Consider the following 21,972-nt stretch of genomic DNA (forward strand, 5'->3'; position numbering starts at 1 on the left):
TATCCCCAACGAGAACAAAAATGACCCGCTTTCATTTATCTGTTGTACATGTGTTTATTAGAAACTTACCGAATACTTACTTATCCCAAATTCTTATTGTATTACAAAATACATACTAAAGTAACTCAAATTTTTCGAACGAAAAATAAATGGTCACGTTACTCATTCGAAATGATTTGTTTTGGCTTTAAAACAGTTATTTCAAAATGGCCAAAACACGTTCTATTTTCACGGGAAAATTTGCCGCTGTTAATCAATTGGAATGTTTATGGGATTTTAAATTAGCTTAACGTTTAGAGCATATCTAAAGAGATCATAAAGCAAAGTCAACTGGATTAACATAGGAAATACTCGGCGGTGTGATGACATGAAAAAAAAACGTGTGGCACTCGGGAACTGCCGCGGTAAAGCTATTGCATAGCATTTTTTATCAACTTATGCAATTATAATTAGACAATGATAATTTAATATTAAAACAATAATAAAACATGACTACGCTATATTAAACATTAATAAAAGCAAAACCTTAACTGTCCTCTTCACACTCATAAGCTAGACCGCTCGAGAGAGAGATGGGCAGACTTTTCATGATGCGCATGCAGTGTGACGTCACGCCACGCGCTTATTCACAAACACTACACAAGCGCAACGTGTGAGTGTGTTGAACGCGAGCTGCATGGTAGGCAGAGTGAGGGATGTAAGGTTTTTTTCGTTACGGAATTTCATGATTCGGTCGCCGCGCTCAAGGCCCGCGATAAAAGCTATGCAATAGCTTAAAAATTGCTTTAAAAAATGAAGTCATGACTGTGTTTATCGTCAGATTATCATAACCAGACTATTGCAGAAGACGCCCATGGCTGTCGGTAGACTAATAAACTGTTAAGTTTACAGGAAACCAATGGTTAAAGCGAGTACGTCGTATAATCTATCATATGCGCCATTGTACAAAACACAATCGTTTTGGGGACATTGAAATAGGCGATAAGATTTGATAAAAAAAACTGTTTATAAGAGACGATAAAAAATTTAATGGAACGTAATTATTACTGTAGTAACAGATTTTTCGTACTTTAAAAATAAATACCGATCGCATTCATGTAGTGATACGGATTAATTACGGAATGGTTCTTGATAATTAGGCGCTGATGTCTCCGCCATTGACCTGTGCGATCCCAGTCTACTGATAACGATTCATGAGACAGTTTGCAACAATCGAATCTAAGACAAATTTGTTTGGCATCGACTTATATATATACGTAGTTGAGGCTTAGATCGCAAAGATTCCAACCAAAAGCCCGGTTCATACTTGCTTAGAACTTAGAAGTGCGTCGCGGCTTGGCTCGCGCTAATTTCGTTACTCCGAAAGAATTAAATGCGTCGAATTTTCCTGGTATAAAAACTACTCATCTCACTCTCTAGCCCATAAATTACAAGTCGATTTGTAAATTCGTTGATACGTGAAATCAGAGACCGAATCAACGAATTTTTTTATTGCTTAGATAGGTGGACGAGCTCACAGCTCACCTGGTGTTAAGTGGTTACTGGAGCCCATAGACATCTATGACGTAAATGCGTCACCCACCTTGAGATATAAGTTCTAAGTTCTAAAGTATAATTACAACGGTTGCTCCACCCTTCAAACCGAAACGCATTACTGCTTCACGGCAGAAATAGGCAGGGTGGTGGTACTTACCCGCGCGTACTTACTGGAGGTCCTACCACCAGTAGAATATACTGTCATATTTAATTTGGCTAATATACCCGGTATTGCACGGACTACGTGATTATTAATTATAAAAACTATCCTATGCGGTAATTTAGGTTATGTACCATATTTGTGTTGAATTCATCGCAATTGCCATCGGCCATTTTTGCTTGATTGTGTAGCAAACACCGTACGAACCACAATGCAACTTTTCACACATGTAATATTCGTATAGAAGTATTGAATGTAAAGCGTGAGAAAATATAAATTACTACTTACTCCACGGCCTGAATAAAAAACCACAAAGAAAACCGATTTAATTGAGATCGAAGTCTCGATCGTAATGGGGTTTCCATGAATGGATAATTTTCCATATCTTTCGAATCAAAAGAATGATCCGCTACAAAGATAGATATGTATTAAGAAGAAAGAAAAAGAAGAAAACTAAGGTAAGAACACCACTGCTACGGCAGGATGGTGAACACAGTGTTCAACTAATAAAAAATCAAACTCGCAAAAGCATAATTTGCGTAACTACTGGTGGTAGGACCTCTTGTGAGCCCGCACGGGTAGGTACCACCACCCGTGAAGCAATAATACGTTTCGATTTGAAGGGTGGGATAGCCGTTGAGACCTTAGAACTCATATCTCAAGGTGGCGGCATTTTGTAGATGTTTATGGGCTCGCGTAACCACTTAAAATCAGGTGGGTCGTGAGCTCGTCCACCCATCTATGCAAAAAAAAAACCTATAGCTGGGGTTGGTCGATTACTTAGATACAGGAGGAATCTAAAAATTGACTGTTTTATTAAAACTATGTATTACTAACTACGTTTTTATTACGCTCCATCGATAGTATTTTACAATTCGATCAAACAATTAAATGCGTGTTAATGGTTAATGATCATTAAAAATATTAATATTATGTACTTATCTATTCTCGATATTACATTTTATCAATCACGCGGTCATTCCTTCTTCGTCCCCTACCCTCGGTATTCGAGTTATCTCCTCAGAATTGACCATTTTACTGAGAGCAGAATATGTTAGAGTTATACAAAAGCGAACCTTATGAATTCCACATACAAAACGCGCAATGGACGTTCGCTACGAAATGGGGTTAAAGGTCAGTTTATATGTTTACAATTTAATAACATTATACTAGTAAAATTCAAGACGTGTCCAGAATAATTATTGGTATTATGTTTATTGTGTCGTTGGACGTCGGAAAATGTGTTCGGCTTATTGTAAAAATTGCCGGTGAAGTGAATTTCGATTAATAGTGTACATTTATTTATTTATTGGACTGATATAAGCTTATGATGGGTTTTGATTTTTCTAAGCGACAGTGGCTGACGATAGTCGTTATCGGGATAGCTGATTTTTGTAACGCAATCTGTGTCGCGCTGCAAGCTCCTTTTTATCCGAAAGAGGTGAGTTGAATTGAACTTTAAAGCGATTTTGTTTAACTTTACTTTACTTTTACTGGTAGTAGGACCTCTTGTGAGTCCGCACGGGTAGGTACCACCACTCCGCCTATTTCTGCCGTGAAGCAGTAATGCGTTTCGGTCTGAAGGGTGGGGCAGCCGTTGTAACTATATTGAGACCATAGAACTTATATCTCAAGGTGGTTGGCGCATTTACGTTGTAGATGTCTATGGGCTCCAGTAACCACTTATCATCAGGTGGGCTGTGAGCTCATCCACCCACATAAGCAATAAAAAAATAAAAATAAACAAAACCTGTAAATCTGTATTATATCTATGACCCACTGAGTTTCTCGCCGGATCTTTGCAGTGGGTCGCGTTTCCGATCTGGTCGTAAATTCTACGAAGCACTACTCTTGACAGAGCGTGTATTAGCCACTCTCAGATTGAGCCCGAGAGCTCACCTACCAGTCAGTGTGTACCTAGAATAGCCCCTTAATCTACCATCGGATAAGTAGCAAAAACAACAAAAAATCTTTCTATGTAACGCAATATTTCAACGTAATCTTTACCGAATTAGAAAGTTTGAATGTTTTTTTTTACTCAAAAATGCGTAAATGAATTTGGAAGAAATTTTATGCAACGATGGTTGGTAGCCGCGATCAACACACAGGATACGTTTTAATATCTCTTAAATTAATGCGTTCCGGTTTGAAGGGTGGGGCAGCCGCTGTAACTATACTGAGACCTTAGAACTGATATCTCAACGTGGGCGCCGCATTTACGTCGTAGATGTCTATGGGCTCCAGTAACCACTTCACACCAGGTGGGCTGTGAGCTCGTCCACCTATCTAAGCAATAAAAAAAAAAAAAAACTACTTAGCGGTTGTTCATAGACTAAACAGTGAAACAAGTAACTCTTTATTCAGGGTGAATATGTTTCTTCGTGATTGAATTACAAATTTAACTCGAGTGAAACCGCGGGCATGTCTAGTTAATAATTAAAAAAACCGTAAATCGTCTACAAAAAATCGTATTCAACTATCTATATCTATATCTATATCTATACTAATATTATAAAGAGGAAAGATTTGTTTGTTTGTTTGTTTCGAATAGGCTCCGAAACTACTGGACCGATTTGAAAAATTCTTTTTCCATTAGAAGCCGACATTGTCCCTGATGAACATAGGCTACTTTTTTTTATTTTATTTTTTATTTTTATTTTTTGGTTTCATGTGTGTTTTAATGTTTCCGAAGCGAAGCGAGGGCGGGTCGCTAGTTTATTATAAGTAGGTAAGTATTATATTCGATTTTAATTATTATAAATTTTCTGACAATTTGACTCGAGTTTAAAAACACACGCCGAAAAATCTGAAAATAATATTGTCGTAAGCTGTTTTCAATTTAAATATTGCGTATATATGCGACTATAAATTAACATCCCACCTACATGTTTATAGTATTCTTTCGCTGAACACTTGACCAGAACGGTTCCTTACAGCTGAAGCCCATTTATTAACAATGTCTAACCTTCCTTCTCTACCCAAACATTAATAATAAACCAGTTTGGTCGAATTTTTGTTTTTTTATTGCCCTTGTAGGCAGACGAGCATACGGCCCACCATACCTGATGGTGAGTGGTTACCGTCGCCCATGGACTTCAGCAATGCCAGGGGCAGAGCCAAGCCGCTGCCTACCTGGACGTCTTATCCTTTAGGCCACGACGACTTCCAATTCAATCCAATCCATTCAATTCAATCTATTCGAATAGCTGAAGAAGCTTTCTGTCATGAAATGTTTTGCAAAAATGTCGCTTACACTAAATAGCCTTTCACGCCTCAATATGTTCTATATGTTCTTTTCTTCGAGTTTCGACTAAGTAAAACTAAAATTTGTGTAAAATTTGTGTGCAAAAAAAACTTTACAATGACGTTTTGCAAGTCGAAATTACGCACTTAATAATTATATCTGATCTAGCAACGCCTGATAACCTCTCGAGCAAAGTCATCTATCTGTATATTTTATCAGTATTATGGTGTTTTATGTACATTAAAAATGCTTAGTATTATTGCTTAGATGGTTGGACGAGCCCACATCCTACCTGGTGTTAAGTGGTTACTGGAGCCCATAGACATCTACAACTTAAATGCCACCCACCTTGACATATAAGTTCTAAGGTCTCAGTATAGATCACCTCAACTTCCGCAGACGCGTCACCCTCAGATACAGCCCACTGAGTTTCTCGCTGGATCTTCTCACTGGGTCGCGTTTCCGATCCGGTGGTAGATTCTGCGAAGCACGGCTCTTGCTAGGGTTCGTGTTAGCAACGTCATCAGGTTTGAACCCCGTGAGCTCACCTACTAGTTAAGGCAACGCTGATATACCCTCTCAAGGCTATCAGCTTAGGTAAAAAAAAAAAAAAAAAACACGCAGACCCGCTGCTATGAATTACGTTTTATGATTGAAGTGGCATTCTTAAAACGACATTTACTCAATCCTGAGGAGCAGTAGTTCCTCAGTGGATCCTCCCGATCCACTGTTGGTGTTTTAAGACATTTCAAGCACCGGTCATCGTTCTCGTCGAACCCGTCGAATGCGACGAAAGGTTCGTCGTGAAAATTAACCCACAGACACAGACCACTGAGTTTCTGGACTGGTTTTCGTATTGGGTTGGGATTCCGATCCAGTGAGGCACTGCCCTTGCTAGGGCTAGTGTTAGTAAGTCGCCAGACTGAGTCTCGTAACATTGCCTGACCGCAGGAAATATTTTAAAATATACATAGATGAAATCCCAAATCAGAAGAACCGTCAAACTGAGACAGCGCTATTTCATTCTGTTGGGAAATAAATGTAAATATAAATGAACTTATAACCACGAAAACTGTAATTAGAAAGGTTACAAATAATAAAATTAAAATAGATTTTTTGAAAATTTGATGTTAAGAGATTACTGTACTCCACGACATGAATGTGGCCTATTTTGAGACACAGTCGAATTCATTGAAGTGTGGCTTCAAAGTAGCACGCATGGAAGCTTTGCGAAAAACATAGACAAGGTGGTACATATTTATCTATGACTGATGAATTAGGTAGACTTATAATTTTTTGGATTTAATTTATATTAATAAAATATCATTCTTTGATCATCAAAGTCGTTCATGGGCACGTAAATTTTAATTTTTATCAGCGAATTTAACTTAACACGTTTGTGCGCATCTTCCAAAATGGCCGAAGCGATTACCTGGAAATTTCATCAAAGCACTAAAAGCACAAAGCGTATATCATTACAAAGGTACAATTATAATAAAATTATGTGACAGCAATATAAATTCTAGATGTTTACACAAGACAGAAATGTATTCGACATCGATAGATAATATTACGTACGCTTCGTAATCTATGCTTTGTTCGAATTATTTGCATAATAAATTACACATTTGATAAAAAAAAATTCGTTCGCCTTATTACATCGATAACATTGTATTTTTAGTATTCAATGATAATAAAATAAATGATGAATACTGTCAAATTATGTTCGAAATTCACGCGTCACACAATCGTCACACAATACATGACAATTGTGTGACGCGGTCTTATTCACAATATTAGTACATAGTACCCTTATACCCAACTTCGGTCTCTACTAGAACTACTACCTAATTGGCGTAGTGCAGGGGCCCCAAACTTATTTTGTCTACTGCCCATTTTGAGAATAAAATCTTTTTTAGCGCCTCCATTTTTTCATCTGCTTAAAAACCACTATGCTTTTGAGATGTGGTGCTGGAGAAGAATGCTCCGGATACCTTGGACAGCGAAGAGAAGCAATCAGTCTATCTTAGATCAACTGCAGATCAAGACTAGACTGTCCACACTCTGCCTTCGCCGCGCACTCGAGTACTTCGGTCATATTGCTCGGAAAACACCGGATAGCTTAGAAAGACTATTCGTGACAGGGAAGATCGAGGGAAAGAGACCGCGCGGGCGCAGTTCGACAAGGTGGTTCGACCAAATCCGCACCACACTAGAGATCCCATTCCACGAAGCCCTTCATGCGGCCAATGATCGGAGGCGCTGGCGGGACATGACAAGGAGTAAAATCATGTCGAATTATAATGGTCACGACCCTCAGCAGTGAGGAAACGACGCGAGGAGGAGGAAAAACCATTATAGCGAGAGCTCAGTCGGTATCTAAGAGTCCTCTTAGATGAAATTACAAATCGCCTCCCAAGCCTCTACACAACGCCCTCTTTTTTTCTGGGTCTCTTACCGTCCCCCTTTAGGCCTGCAGCGCTCACAAGGGGGTATAATCGCCCACTGTACACTTTACAAATCATATTATAAATATAGTCATTAGACAACGACTTCGCTATGTCACCATTGACAACCAGATTGGCTGTATCCATAAAGAAAAAAAAATCTCAACTTCAGTTTATTGTAGGAATGCCCATATTTGGTAATCTAACCTCCCCACTAAAGCTTATTAGGCGATGCCTATCCAAGGGTTAATGTTCCCTAAGAGTGTTGTCGCTAAACAGGCGTCGACCAAGTAAATTAATTACAGCAGATCTATTTTACTGGTGGTAGGACCTCTTGTGAGTCTGCACGGATAGATACCACCACCCTGCCTATTTCTGCCGTGAAGCAGTAATGCGCTTCGGTTTTAAAGGGCGGGGCAGCCGTTGTAACTATACCTGAGACCTTAGAACTTCTATCTCAAGGTGGGTGGCCCATTTACGTTGTAGATGTCTACGGGCTCTAGTAACCACTTAACACCAGGTGGGCTGTGAGTCCATCCATCTAAGCGATAAGAAAAATAAAAAAAAGTACTGCGCCAACCACATCTAGTGCGATTTATATTTACGTACTCACTATTCACTTTATTATACGTATACTATATGCATAATTACCACGAGTACTACGTTTAAGTCGAGATGAGTTATGAGTACTCCTAAACATACGCTACGATTTTTGGAGTAAATGTTCTATTTAAAAGTTAAAGTTTGAAATTAAAGCTACCACTACAATAACTTGAAACACCTTTGAAAGTAAACCAGTCATTTGCTAAATAACTTTTACAGTACCGACTGGTTAAAGTTATATTTTATTTCCAGGATCGTAAAAATATGGGGCAAACTTAGCGTATAACAAAAAACATTGAACATATAGAAATAATTTATTTATCATTAGCTAAAAATAACATTATCGATAAATTTGTTGAAATTTTCTGCACAAATATATTATAAAATGTAGTTTTTGAAATCACAAAATAAGGATATTCATAGCAAAACTTAGATCGTATAAATATACTATAATATTATTTATCATCAGGCTGAGAAGAAAGGCTGCACGGCCACAGAATATGGACTGGTGTTCGGGGTCTTCGAGTTAGTGGTGTTCATTGTGAGCCCCATCTATGGAGCCCATCTCAACAGGATCGGGCCGAAGCTACTGTTCAATACTGGCATATTGATAACCGGGACATGTGCTATATTGTTCGGGTGAATATCAAAAATTTATCTAACAACTAGCTGACCCGGCAAACGTTGTTTTGCCATATATAGGATTTCTAGGGAACTTCTAGTGTAGAAAAAAAATTAACTTATTGTAAGTGTGTAAGTATGTGGTAAGTGAGTGAAAGAGGGATGTAACGCTGTGAACGATGAGGGAATATATATATATATATATATATATATATATATATATATATAAGGAATATAAAAAAAATATTGTACAAAAAAAAAAGTTAGGGGTGGACAACCCTTATCACTTAGGGGTATGAAAAATAAATAGCAGCCGATTCTCAGACCTACTGAACATGCATATAAAATTTCATAAAAATCGGTCAAACCGATTCAGAGGAGTACAGTAACTAACATTGTGACACGAGAATTTTATATATAAGATAGACTAGAGCAGCGAGTCTCAACTTTTTTCACTCAACGACGCCCTATTGCACTCACTTTACAAATTCACTACAACATATTTACGTGAATTTTTTTGATCATCAAAATTAGATACTAATTTCATCTATTTAATTACAGTTGTACAGTTACTATCTAATAAACAGTTGTCGTTTCTGTAAATCACACACACTTGAAAGGTGTTTGCAATACACTAGTGTGTCGCGACACAAGGTTGAGAGCCGTTGGACTAGAGTAGAGCGAAACAACATTACAAAAGCGAATATTAGAGTACAATGGGTGACTTTGTGCTTTAAAAGATTATCTCAATATTAACTCAATAAGTTTGGATACTATTGAAAACAAACAAAAAAATGAGCATCGCTTATCAGGCTAGACCCATCACAAAATTACCGGAAAATTTAAATATATTCAACAGAAAAAAATCACTTAATCCAAATTCTTTAAGCTTTTATCTAAATTACAATTGTACCTATAGCTTAAATAATACTATGATATTTAAATGTAAATTATAAATTGAATACTTCTAGACAGTTAAGAACCTAAACTCTAATTATAATTATTAATTAACGGAGGTTAAAAAGAGTTGCTTTCTTTTTAGTTTGCTTTTTACAGAAAGCTTTCTTTTTAGTTTGCTAGATCGAGTAGAAGGCCATGTTCCCTTTATAACGCTCAGCTTTGTAATAAGAATCGTGGAGGCGATGGGAAACGCTGCCTTCCTGACCGCTTCTTTTGCTATAATAGCAAAGGAATTCCCTAACAACGTTGCCACCATGTTTGTAAGTAATTTTTAACGATTATATTAAAATAATTTTCTTTTAATATGACATGTAATTCGTCATGTCATTTCTATGAGTACAGAGAATTTATTGTTAACGGCGGCAGGATATGAATAAAGACAATCGCTCAAAGGCTCAAAGATGTTCATTTGTATCATATCTGAAGAAATGATGTATTAAATATAATTAAAAATTGGTTTGACAAAAACATCCAGCTTTGGAATGAGCTCCACGGTGTTTCTCGAGCGCTATGACATGTCCTTTTTCAAACGAGGCTTGTGGAGAGTATTAAGCGGTAGGCAGCGGCTTGGCTCTGCCCCTGGCATTGCTGAAGTCCATGGGCGACGGTAACCACTCACCATTACGTAGGCCGTATGCTGATCTGCCAACAAAGGCAATAAAAAAAACATACACAACAATTCTTCAAAAAAGAAACTCCAGTGATGATGGCATTGCAAGAATCCGATGGTCATATAAAAAACGAAGCAGAGCGCTCCACCTTACATTTATGCCTTACATAAACCAGAAAGGCTTAGACTGAACTTAAAACTTCATATAAAAAACTAAAATTTCATGACTACCCAACAAATTTTGTTCTTTCTAGTTTCTAATGAAATACGTACCTACCTACTCAACAAATGTTCACGATTGACTTCCACGTTGAAGGAATAATATCGTGTAATAAAAATTAAACCCGCAAAATTATAATTTGCGTAATGGTGGTAGGATCTTTTGTGAGTCCGTGCGGATAGGTATCACCACCCTACCTATTTCTGCCGTGAAGCAATAATACGTTTCAGTTTGAAGGGTGGGACAGCCGTTGTAACTATACTTGACACCTTAGAACTTATATCTCAAGGTGGGTGGTTCATTTACGTTGTAGATGTCTATGGGTTCCAGTAACCACTTAACACCAAGTGGACTGTGAGCTCGTCCACCCATCTAAGCAATAAAAAAAGAAAGACATAAATTGTAGATATTGCTCGCGCTTAAATTTCCATAGCAAAGCATTCATCGTAATTTTTGCTCTTCAATTCTCTTAGGCGTCTATAGAAACGTTTTTCGGTTTGGGCCTCATCGTTGGTCCGACTCTGGGTGGAGCGCTGTACGGATTAGGCGGCTACAGTCTACCATTCGCCGTGCTTGGTTCGGCGCTGTTCTGCGCCGCGGTTATGAGCTGTTTCGCTTTACCAGCATACCACGACGACGAAGACCTGAAGCCCACCGGACGTGAGTTTATGATAAAGTACAGCAAAAGCTCCTTATTCGCGCTTCCTTCATTCGCGTTTTCACTATTCGCGGATTAAATAAATGCGACCCACTTCCTGTATTCGCGGCTAGAGATTTCGGTATTCACGTATCTAATCAGTACATCGGTACATACACGCTCATAAAAAAGATTCTAATATGTAGGTATCAAACCGAATATCATCTGTAAGCGCGTCGTCAAGTAGAATAATAAAAAGATAAAATAGTCTTTATTACAACTACGTCTAAAGGATGCTTTTTTATTTTGTCTCTTAGGAACGTATCGCCTGTAATCCCATATAAATGTAAATCACAAAGCCATATTCACGGCTTCTGTATTCACGGCATATTTACGGAACATATACAGCACGAATAAAGAGCTTTTATTGTAATTAAGTGTTAAGTAGACGTAATTAGATAAATAACCAAAGTTATAGACATAGCATAGTGAATTAGTAAGCTGAAGTGGCAATGGGCTGGCCATATTAGGCGGACAATCGGTAACCGTTGCAGTTGGGGTAAACGCGTTCTTAAGTGGAGACCGCGAATTAGCAAACGCAGGACGCCCTCAGGCTCAGTGAAGGGACGATTTTAGCAGGATGGCTGGCAAGAGCTGGATGAGAGAAGCCGAGGATCGTGCTCAGTAGCGTACCATTGGAGATATCTGTGTCCAGCAGTGGACTACTATAGGTGATGATGATGAAAAAATACGTAATTAAAACTACTTTTACTGTCTGACCGCGGGCTTTTATACAGCCGCCCGTGACCACTAAAACTGTAAACTATTCGAAACTTCGGAAATTCTTTTATATTTTTTATCGAAATCATTAACCGTTTTTATGTTTAAACATTTTAAAAAACGAACATGAAATAGATCACGGTAACTAGTCATAAATGTATTAACATCAGTAACGGGACAATTGTATTGTAATAATTTACTCGTCAATACATTTTTCAGCTACGATATTCACGTTGCTGCGGATCCCTGGCGTTTTATTGTCAGCAATCAGTATCATTTCGACGAGTATGAGCATTGGATTCCTTCAAGCGACTTTAGAGCCTCACTTACGACAGGTAACAATTTTTTTTTATTCTATTCTATCAGCCCAAAGATGTCCACTGCTGGACATAGGCCTCCCCCAAGCCTCGCCACAACGACCGGTCCGGCGCTGCATCCAGCGGATCCCCGCGAACCTCAATAGGTCGTCGGCCCACTTTGTGGGAGGCCTACCCACGCTACCTAAGACCGGAGGCTCTACGCTCGAAGCAATTGACGAGTATGTTTACCTGGGACACACTGTCCAGCTAGGTAAGTCCAACTTCGAAAAAGAGGTCAACCGTCGAATCCAGCTCGGGTGGGCAGCGTTCGGAAAGTTACGTAAAATCTTCTCATCACAAATACCACAGTGTCTAAGACGAAAGTCATTGACCAGTGTGTGTTGCCAGTGATGACATATGGTAACTATTAAAACTATGTAAATAGATATAGATAGAACATGTGGAATATTATAAACGCCTTTTCAGTTATTCACAAGTCTTTTGGAAACTTTTAAAAACATTAAATCGTTTTAAAAGGTTAACAATTTAAATTAGTTTTTCCTTTGAAACTTTGGTACATTAACTCGTAGTGTCATTTACATTGGAGGAACGGCCTTTAACTTTCGTAAATAGGTCTAGAGCTAGGTTGGAAATATGAAGAAGAGTCGATGAAAACAATCAATAAAATTTCATTGAAATTCAAATCACATATTGAGTACAAGTATACAGCAAAATAGCACACGCTTGGGAATCGTCACGAAATTCATTGCGTTAACTTGTTTCACGTTTTAACTAACCATAGCTTTTGGTTTTGATGGAAAAAAAACATTCGGGACTTTTTTTTTTTTATTGCTTAGATGTGTGGACGAGCTCACAACCCATCCGATGTTAAGTGATTACTGGAGCCCATAGATATCTACAACGTAAATGCCGCAATCAACCTTGATATATGAGTTCTAAGGTTTCAATATAGATACAACGGCTGCCCCACCCTTCAAACTGAAACGTATTACTGCTTCACGGCAGAAATAGGCAGGGCTGTGGTACCTACCCGTGCGAACTCACAAGAGGTCCTACCATCAGTAATTATGCAAATTATAAATTTTTACGGGTTTGATTTTTATTACACGATGCTATTCCTTCACCGTAGAAGTCAATCGTGAACATTGTTAAATACGTATTTCATCAGAAAAATTGGTACCTGCCTGCAGGATTCGAACACCGGTGCATCGCTATATACGAATGCACCGGACGTCTTGTCCTTTAGGCCACGACGACTTCAATATCGATAATGTTTCATTATATTTTAGTTTGAATTCTCCCCCGTGATCCTGGGATTAATGTTCGTCATTAATGGAGGGGTGTACGCGGCCTCGGCTCCGGTCTGGGGTTGGATATGTGATCGGCCGGGAATGAAACCGAAATACGTGACGATCATCGGCTGTGCCTGTGTTGCTATAGGATTCCTGCTTATAGGACCAGCTCCTTTCTTTGATATGCCAACGTAAGTATCCTCATTAAATACTTGTAATAGACTGACTAATTTACACAAAACAACAGTCTGTATGTGTAAAAGAAAAATATCCTTTATTTAGAAATAGAATTCAGAATTATTATTTTCGACTTATCTGTTTCATTACTTAGTTGGAATCTGTCATTTTTATATGATTGCTCATTGAGTTTTTTCATTTTGGCGCCAATACATTGTACAATATTTTGCGATATTAAAATAGAGTGGGGTGATAAAGAGAACCGAATCGCTGTGATTGCATTACACAAAGTAGGTATAGCCAAATCCAATTTTTAAAACTCTCCATACGCTTGATATTAGTAAAATGTTTGTGTACCGGGCTATTAACAGGTGCAATGAGACCTCCTCTGTTTGTCTAATCTGACCGTCCACGATCTTAATCCGCTGAATTATGATTTATGGTCAGTTTTAGAGAGTACGGCTTGCTCTAAACGCCATGATAATTTGGAGTCCCTAAAACAATCCGTACGATTGGCAGTGAAAAAATTTCCCATGGAAAGAGTGCGTGCTTCTATTGACAACTGGCCTCAACGTTTAAAGGACTGTATTGCAGCCAATAGAGACCACTTCGAATAAGCTTTTTATACTTTAAATTGTTTTATATTTATGTATTAAACTAACACACTGTAAAAGTAATAAATGCTATTTGCAATAGAATTTTTTTTCCTTTGTCGCACGGGTAGGTACTACCACCCTGCTTATTTCTGCCGTGAAACAGTAATGCGTTTCGATTTGAATAGTGAGGTAGGCATTGTAATATAAAACTGAGACTTGAATTAAAATGTCAAGATGGGTGGAAGTATTTATGTTGTTGATGTCTATGGGCTTAACACTACGCAGATGGTTCGTGAGCTCGTCCACACATTATAATCTAAAAAGAAGTTATACTGCTCAAACTTTTTTATATTTTCGTCGTTATTATTTCCATTATACTATTGTTATATTCTATTATTATTCATTATACCTAGTCAGGTCATAAATTCTGTCACATGTTTAATGTAAAATAATTGAAACAAGTTTCTTCATTATGTAACCATTCATATACCAAAATGAACTTAACAAAACATAGATTCTTATGACACTAAAGTTTATTCAAAATGACCTCCGTGATTTTGAATACAGGCCTTCAATCTGCGCGGCCAGTCGTCTATTGCAGCACGAACGAGGTCCATGTCAATATCGGCGGCTGCCTTAATCAAGGATGTCTTGAGTGGCTCCAAATTGGGATGAGGCTTTGAGCACGCCTTTTCCTCCAAGTGTTGCCATATCTTGTAATCTAACGGATTCAAATCTGGACTGGAGGAGGGCCAGTCTTCGTGCCGGATGAAGGCGATTTCACGCGCCGCCAGCCAGTCTTGTGTGCTCTTCGCTTTATGAGCTGGCGCCGAATCTTGTTGGAATACCCAGTGCCTGTTATTGAACATGGTATGAGAAACAGGTTCCACAAGGTTCGTCAGAACTGTATTTTGATACACAACTGCATTCGTTTTTACACCTTTCTCACAAAAATGTACGTCTGTTAAGCCTCAATAAGAAACTCCCAACCATACCATGAGCGAGGATGGAAAATGACCTCGTTGGACACGCGGAATACGGTTGCTCGCTTCTTCACTACTGTGTGCGTACACCTTATCAGTTTGTTTGTTGTAGCTCTCTTCTACGGTAAAAATTTTTTCATCCGAAAAAAGAATTTCCCGATATTTTTTTCCCGCGTACCGCTTCAACAAAGCGCGGCATCTCTTCAGTCTCAGGTCCATTAAACGAGCATTCAAACGATGTCCTGTTTTTCTTCGATATGCCCGAAGCCCTAAGTCTTCATTTAACACCCTTTTCACCGTGGTTCTGCTTAACCCCATCTGAAGGGCCAACAGTTTCTGCTTACGTTTGGGATTTCTTTGAATTCGCGCCTTCACAGCTTTTATCACTGCTAGAGTCCTAACAGACCGAGGGCGATCACTTCTTGACCTGTCATCTACACTATAGTCTTCATTGTATCGTTTGATGGTACGATAAACGAATCTTTTGGTTATATTCAAAAATTTCAGTATGTTAAAAATTTGAATTGGCGCGTAACCGCAACGATGCAACACGGTCTTATTTAAGCGTCCACTCCATATTTAAAAATGAGTAAAATTCTAAAATGTATACTTTTTTATTTTCATGAACAATTCGAAATTCGAATTCAATAAACTTTTTTGTGGCCAGCATTCTAAAAGAAAAGTTTTTACTGTGTGACAATACTTATGACCTGACTAGTTATATTATATTATTGTCATTATATTGTTTCAGTATATTATGGGTGACCGTGATGGGCTTAGTGTTTCACGGCCTCGGGATCGGCAGCCAACTGGTGGCATCATTCTCCGATGCCCTGAACACATCTATGTGAGCTACATTTTGAACATATACAAATATCATTTATACAAAGCAGCTATCTTCGAAAATGAACTTGCACTCCAAAAAAAAAACTAAAGAATTATACTAAGCAAGTCTTGAATTAAATTGTCGATTGATGCTGAATGTTACTAGGGGCTTAGTGAGCACTAATTGTTGATTTAGAAACACATCGTGAAATCATTAAGATAAACACGAAATTTAACACAAAAAGAGAAACAATAATACATATATATGTATATTGTAATCATTGGAGTTTCGGTCGCCGTTTTTTTTCAAGTGAAAGGCAAATCTTTCCGCAAAATTAAGCTTAGTTGGTACAAAATGAGACATTTTCACACAACCAAGTGATATAGACAATGTGTCAAACTTTTATTTTTATTGCTTTGTTTGTTTACACCTGTCTAAGCTTGGTTAACAATGTTTTAGATCGCTCAAAATCGATCAGCACTTATCAGTGCTATCTATTGACAAACAGCGAGAACTTAGATGCAGATAGTATATATAGAAGACTTAACCTGTAGACACAGCCCACTGAGTTTCTCGCCGGATCTTCTCAGTGGGTCGCGTTTCCGATCCGTTCTGCGAAGCACGGCTCTTGCTAGGGTTCGTGTTAGCAACGTCGTCAGGTTTGAGCCCCAAGAGCTCACTTACATGCTAGGGTAAAGCTGATATAGCCACTCAAGATTATCAGAATAGGTAGGGAAAAAAAATCGGTTGTCTATATAGTCGGTTTACTGACGATAGCTGAACGTGACAACGTCATAAGAAAATACTGATGGAATGGTTTCATTTTTCAATTATCGCAATTATCGTTGCTATAAACAATTGACACCACATTCACTTTTCACTGAACTTCTTACTTGACGAAAACATGTAAATGTATTATTGTATAGCAGCTGTCCACGCGGATGCATCGCTCACTCAAGTAGGAGAGAGACAGATGTCGAACGCTGCCGAACGCGGAGGCCGACTGTGCCTCTTTGCCGCTCGTTGCGCGCTCTCGCTTGCACTTCAAGCCTTAAATGGAACGCCTCATGAATCATGTTTTTCGTGCATGCAGCCGGCTCGATCGAATTATAAGACGTTGTCACGTCAAAAAAAGACTTCATACTTATATTTTCTTTATGATTTTAGTGCTAGTGGTCTACCAAACTCCATAGAGACGTATGGTCTGGTGTCTGGGATGTGGACGTCGGTCTTCGCTCTCGGAGCTTTCATTGGGCCAACGGTCTCCGGTCTCCTGTACGATTCCATCAAGTTCCGGGGCTCGACTTTATTCATATTCACGACACACGTTATCGTCGTAAGTAATAAGTGTTTACTTGTTAAATTTTCAAAAAATTCAATCTCAAGTATTTTGTTGAATTATTTCACAGAATTATTAGGGACTAATTATAGGACTCTGATAATATTTCAGTTATCAGATTTTTTATCAGACTTTTAAAAAGAGATATTATATAATAAAATGTATGTAGGCATTGAAAACCTGATAACTAGAATGTCAAAGTGAAATATTAAAGATCTCAAAATATGTAACATCTTTTTAGCAAAGCACAAAAGAGCTCTCAATTTTTCGTCAATTTGATTTGCAACCTCATACCAAAAACATATACGTATCATATCTCACGTACGATAAAAAATCACCGGCTTAAAACGGACAATATGCGGCTGAGCTTAAAATCGTGGATGAATTTTTAATGATTCAATTGATTTGTTAGTTTAGCGAATATTAACCCTAACTACGACATCTTGGGTTCCAATTTCGATTCCCGGTCAGTCGTTTAATATTTGGTGTTCCGAGTCTCTTCTGACATACACTAATCCTATATTAGTGCTGCACTTCATTACCGAAAAGAAAATCTATCCTTAAATATGCTGAATGGGCGGCTATGCCAAATGTGCAATTAAGCCCGCAATGGAATATTTTTGAGGCGAAATCCTCGTAGCAAGCAATGTGTTAACGCTCTTTAGATGGTGCTGGTGTTAATGTTCGTGTGGATTTGGGATCATACTGGATCTTTGGACGTTTCGGTTTCGTCGGGCGACTTGCTACAACTCGACGGGACCTTGGACGAGAGTATACTGGTCGGAGACAAGTTCACTTTAAATCAGAAGAGAACGACGAGGTAATTAGTTTGGCAAACATCCAACTTGGACAGCTCTGGCAAAACCGTTTTTTTTTTCTTCTTTCATATATGAAACATACGTTACGTCTTTTACGAGTATTGATCTGTTTAAAATAATTCGAAGCGGCGTCTCTATGCTTTATGCTCTCTATGCTCTATGCACTGAAAAATATACAATTGGAAAACATTCTAGTATTCCGTCAATTTGAGTTCCACATTTAAATAGTATTTAGTAGTAAACCAAAAATGGTGAACTATACGTTATACGGTTACTACGGTTTTTTCCGGTCACCGTCCTCGTCGAACCCGACGGGCTCGACGAGCGAACTAACCCATAGACACAGCCCACTGAGTTTCTCGCCGGATCTTCTCAGTGGGTCGCGTTTCCGATCCGGTGGTAGATTCTGCGAAGCACTGCTCATGCTAGGGTCAATGTTAGCAACTCTCCTGTTGAGCCCCGTGAGCTCACCTACAAACGTTAGGGTGAAGCTGAAATAGCCTCTCAAAGCTATCAGTATAGGTAGGGGAAAAAAAAACGGTTTTTACTATGACGTAAAAGGTAGTTCCAATTTGCGAATATTAAAGTAAAGGCGATATAATTTTGTATAAAATGAGCTGTTATTCTTTGCACATTTTTAAAGTAATTTTAGTGCATGAACAATAATATACTATTATATAATATAATCCGTACAAAAAATATAAATGCGAAGGTGCGTTTGTTCAGATCCTGCAGATCATATCAGATCAGGTGAGATCATATCATTTACTTAACTGGTGGTAGGATATCTTGTGAGTCCGCACGGGTAGGTATCACCACCCAGCACACCACCTATTTTTTCCGTGAAACAGTACTGCATTTCGGTTTGAAGGGCAGGGCAGCTGTACTAAGTGAGACCTTCGAACTCATGTCTCAAGGTGGGTGGCGGCATTTACGTTATAGATGTATATGGGCTTCGGTAACCATTTAACACCAGGTGGGCCGTGGGCTCTTCCATCTAAGCAATAAGAAAATAAAATTAAAAAAACTTTCCAAATGTCGCAGCGGGTCAACGAGTTGTTACCAAAAAATGAACAGCAAAGAGGGTAGTCAGTTTTATTTGCTTTTAACATCTTACCCGCAGTTTTCAGTCTACTGTAGGCGCTTGCGGCAACGCTCAAATATCAAGAACTCATGATGTGAGAAAATCGTGGTAAGAGCTCATTAAATAATAAGTGTAATTAAAATGGTCTATAACATATCCACAGTCGCCGTTGCGGAATAAGCGTGGAGAAGTCTCGTCCGCCAGCTATGAACAGCTTGATCGCATGCTCCAGCTACAAGAATCGGCGCAGTCCCTGGTCTCAGCGCACTCCGCGGTACAGACCTACTTACGGAAGTCTGGACAACCGATACAGAGGGACTTACGGCACATAAACTCAATAACTCGACAGTATGCACCAATAAATGTAATTAACGATATGACTTTTTCTTTACGGCGCTCCGAGGTCTGCATACCCTGTAGACTTGAGAACATTTTGAAGGCCTCTTTTTTTTGTCGGGCCGGGTGCCCTTGGGCCCGGGACCGGGGTCCCTGCACCTAGGGGGCACGCGGGGTATGTGGGACTTGACGATCTGCAAGCTGTTGGGAGCAGACCGCGGGCCCAAGGAATTTTAGGGCCCTACCGCACTAAACGACTCCCTTGCACTCTTATACCCGACGTCCGATCTCAGTCCGGGGTCAGAACCCGGTCAGAGTAGGGAGGTTCCCGCGGTCCACATACAACCAGACACGCGGCGCCTCCCCGAGAACATTTTTAAGGAGTGCTTTGTTTAGCACGTTGACTGCGTTAAGCGAGTTAAAAAGCCCCATGCGCGACTATCTGTTGAAGCAGCTAAAGCCGCGTTTTTTCGCTCGATGCGAGAGACGACTATGCACACATTTCTATTGGTATGGGTATATTCAAAACGGTTCCATATGAGGTCTCATACGAACTGTAAAGAAGTCCAATCTTACCTTGAAAAGACTCCATACGCACTGGCTGCAAGTCCCTCAAAAATGGTCTCAAAATCAACGTCTTAAATAAAAGCTCCCGTTTATTGTGAAGTCATCGTGGCCTAAAGGACAACACGCCCGTAACCAGTGATACGACTGCGCCGGTGTCTATTGGAATACGTACATAAAACATACACACATGAAGGAATATAGCATCGTGTAAGCCTACCGAGTATTTAGGGGTTAACGGAACCCATAGACATCAACGTTAATGCTGATACCCACCTTGAGACAAGACAAATACGCAGGGGCAACCCATGCCAATAACACATAACAATGATACCACAAGGGACCCAAGTACTGATATGCCAGCAAACAGGTTACACGATCCCAAGAGAAACAAATTGAATCATTCGGCTTCTTTAAATATCAACGAGTATGAAAATCAGACCACATTGACATTAACCGGTTGCTTGGTACAAGCACAGTACAGCAACGTTACGTAAGAATACGTTTTCACTGTCATACTGATGCAACAATCGAGCTCTCTCCAAAGTGTTTCAGATCGTTTTTATTGTAAATACTGGGTGCAGCGAATGACCCGAATTTAGCTGTTAGGTACCTGTCTGTTAGCATTCATTTACGATAACATCGCGCGGCCAAGAGCTGGAGACGTACAAACCAGCGTTAGGAAAAGTAAAAAAGTAGCTTGAATATCTACAACAAACTTCTTTAGAGAAATACCACTAAATGTACCACATGAAAGCTAGACAATCTAAGCCACAGTCATATGGTTTGTGGAACGCAATTATGCCTACAATTAGACAGTCTTAGAGATAAAAAAATATCTATGACAATCCAATCTATGTACTCTCCAGGAATTTCTGACTGCCAGCCCCACGACAATGGAATGGAAAAAAGAATTTGCATTGCCTGTACTGAAAACAGTTCATAAATTGGAACTTGTATAAACGACCAAGGATATTGACAGATATTTTGGATGTTGTTGATATTGCAGGATATAATATGGGGCCGATGTTTATTTATTTATTTAGATTTTTGCAACAACTAAGGATCGCTGCGAACCCTCATGAAGTATACCTATGAGTATTTGGCGTATCCAGCATCAGTAACAGTTCTTATGTAACAAGACACCACGATACTTCGGAGAGTTAGCCTTGTGCTGAATAGTAATAAGGAGTTAACCCACTGAGTTTCTCGCCGGATCTTCTCAGTGGATCGCGATTCCGATCCGGTAGCAGATTCAGCAAAGTACTGCTCTCACTAGGGTTAGTGTTCGCAATTTTTTTAGGTTGAGCCTGTGAGCTCAACTACCGGACCGCGCGAAATTTTGTACTGGTGGTAGGACCTCTTGTGAATACGCGCGGGTAGGTACCACCACCCTGCCTATTTCTGCCGTGAAGCAGTAACGCGTTTCGGTTTGAAGGGCGGGGTAGCCGTTGTAACTATACTTAGACCTTAGAACTGATATCTCAAGGTGGGTGGCGCATTTACGTCGTAGATGTCTATGGGCTCCAGTAACCACTTAACTCCAGGTGGGCTGTGAGCTCGTGCACCCATCTAAGAAATAAAAAATTAATAAATAAAAAGTTGGCATAGCCCCTTAAGCTACCAACGATTAGTTAGAGAGAACAAAATAATATGGAATAGAGAACCCCTATTCTAATTATCGTTGAAAAGAGTCTAAACCTCGCGGTGTTGGTCAACTGTTTGTCCGACCTCTAAGGACCTATATAGATGGTGCGTTTGTATGTGGTCTGTGTGCTCACGTATTTTATTATTGAATTAACACTTCGTGCAGTTGTGG

General features: G+C 39.2%; 1 protein-coding gene across 3 annotated transcripts; it reads left to right on the forward strand.

Moving 5' to 3' along the window:
• Window positions 1-2,897: 2,897 nt before the first annotated feature.
• LOC114248611 (MFS-type transporter SLC18B1) lies at window positions 2,898-19,628 on the forward strand. Of its 3 annotated transcripts, XM_028181899.2 has the most exons (10): window positions 2,898-3,137; window positions 8,460-8,629; window positions 9,684-9,831; window positions 10,875-11,061; window positions 12,038-12,153; window positions 13,428-13,621; window positions 15,938-16,033; window positions 17,180-17,348; window positions 18,017-18,171; window positions 19,417-19,628. In XM_028181899.2, the coding sequence occupies exons 1-10, from the start codon at window positions 3,024-3,026 to the stop codon at window positions 19,583-19,585; spliced, it is 1,518 nt and encodes a 505-aa protein (XP_028037700.2). In that variant the 5' UTR covers window positions 2,898-3,023; the 3' UTR covers window positions 19,586-19,628. The 3 variants fall into 3 exon arrangements, with proteins under 3 accessions (XP_028037700.2, XP_089589099.1, XP_089589100.1); XM_089732973.1 differs by lacking the exons at window positions 2,898-3,137; window positions 8,460-8,629 and adding an exon at window positions 9,548-9,627; XM_089732974.1 differs by lacking the exons at window positions 2,898-3,137; window positions 8,460-8,629 and adding an exon at window positions 9,569-9,585.
• The last annotated feature ends 2,344 nt before the right edge of the window (window positions 19,629-21,972 follow it).

This window comes from Bombyx mandarina, chromosome 15, assembly GCF_030267445.1.
Source record: "Bombyx mandarina strain Sakado chromosome 15, ASM3026744v2".
NCBI lineage: Eukaryota > Metazoa > Arthropoda > Insecta > Lepidoptera > Bombycidae > Bombyx > Bombyx mandarina.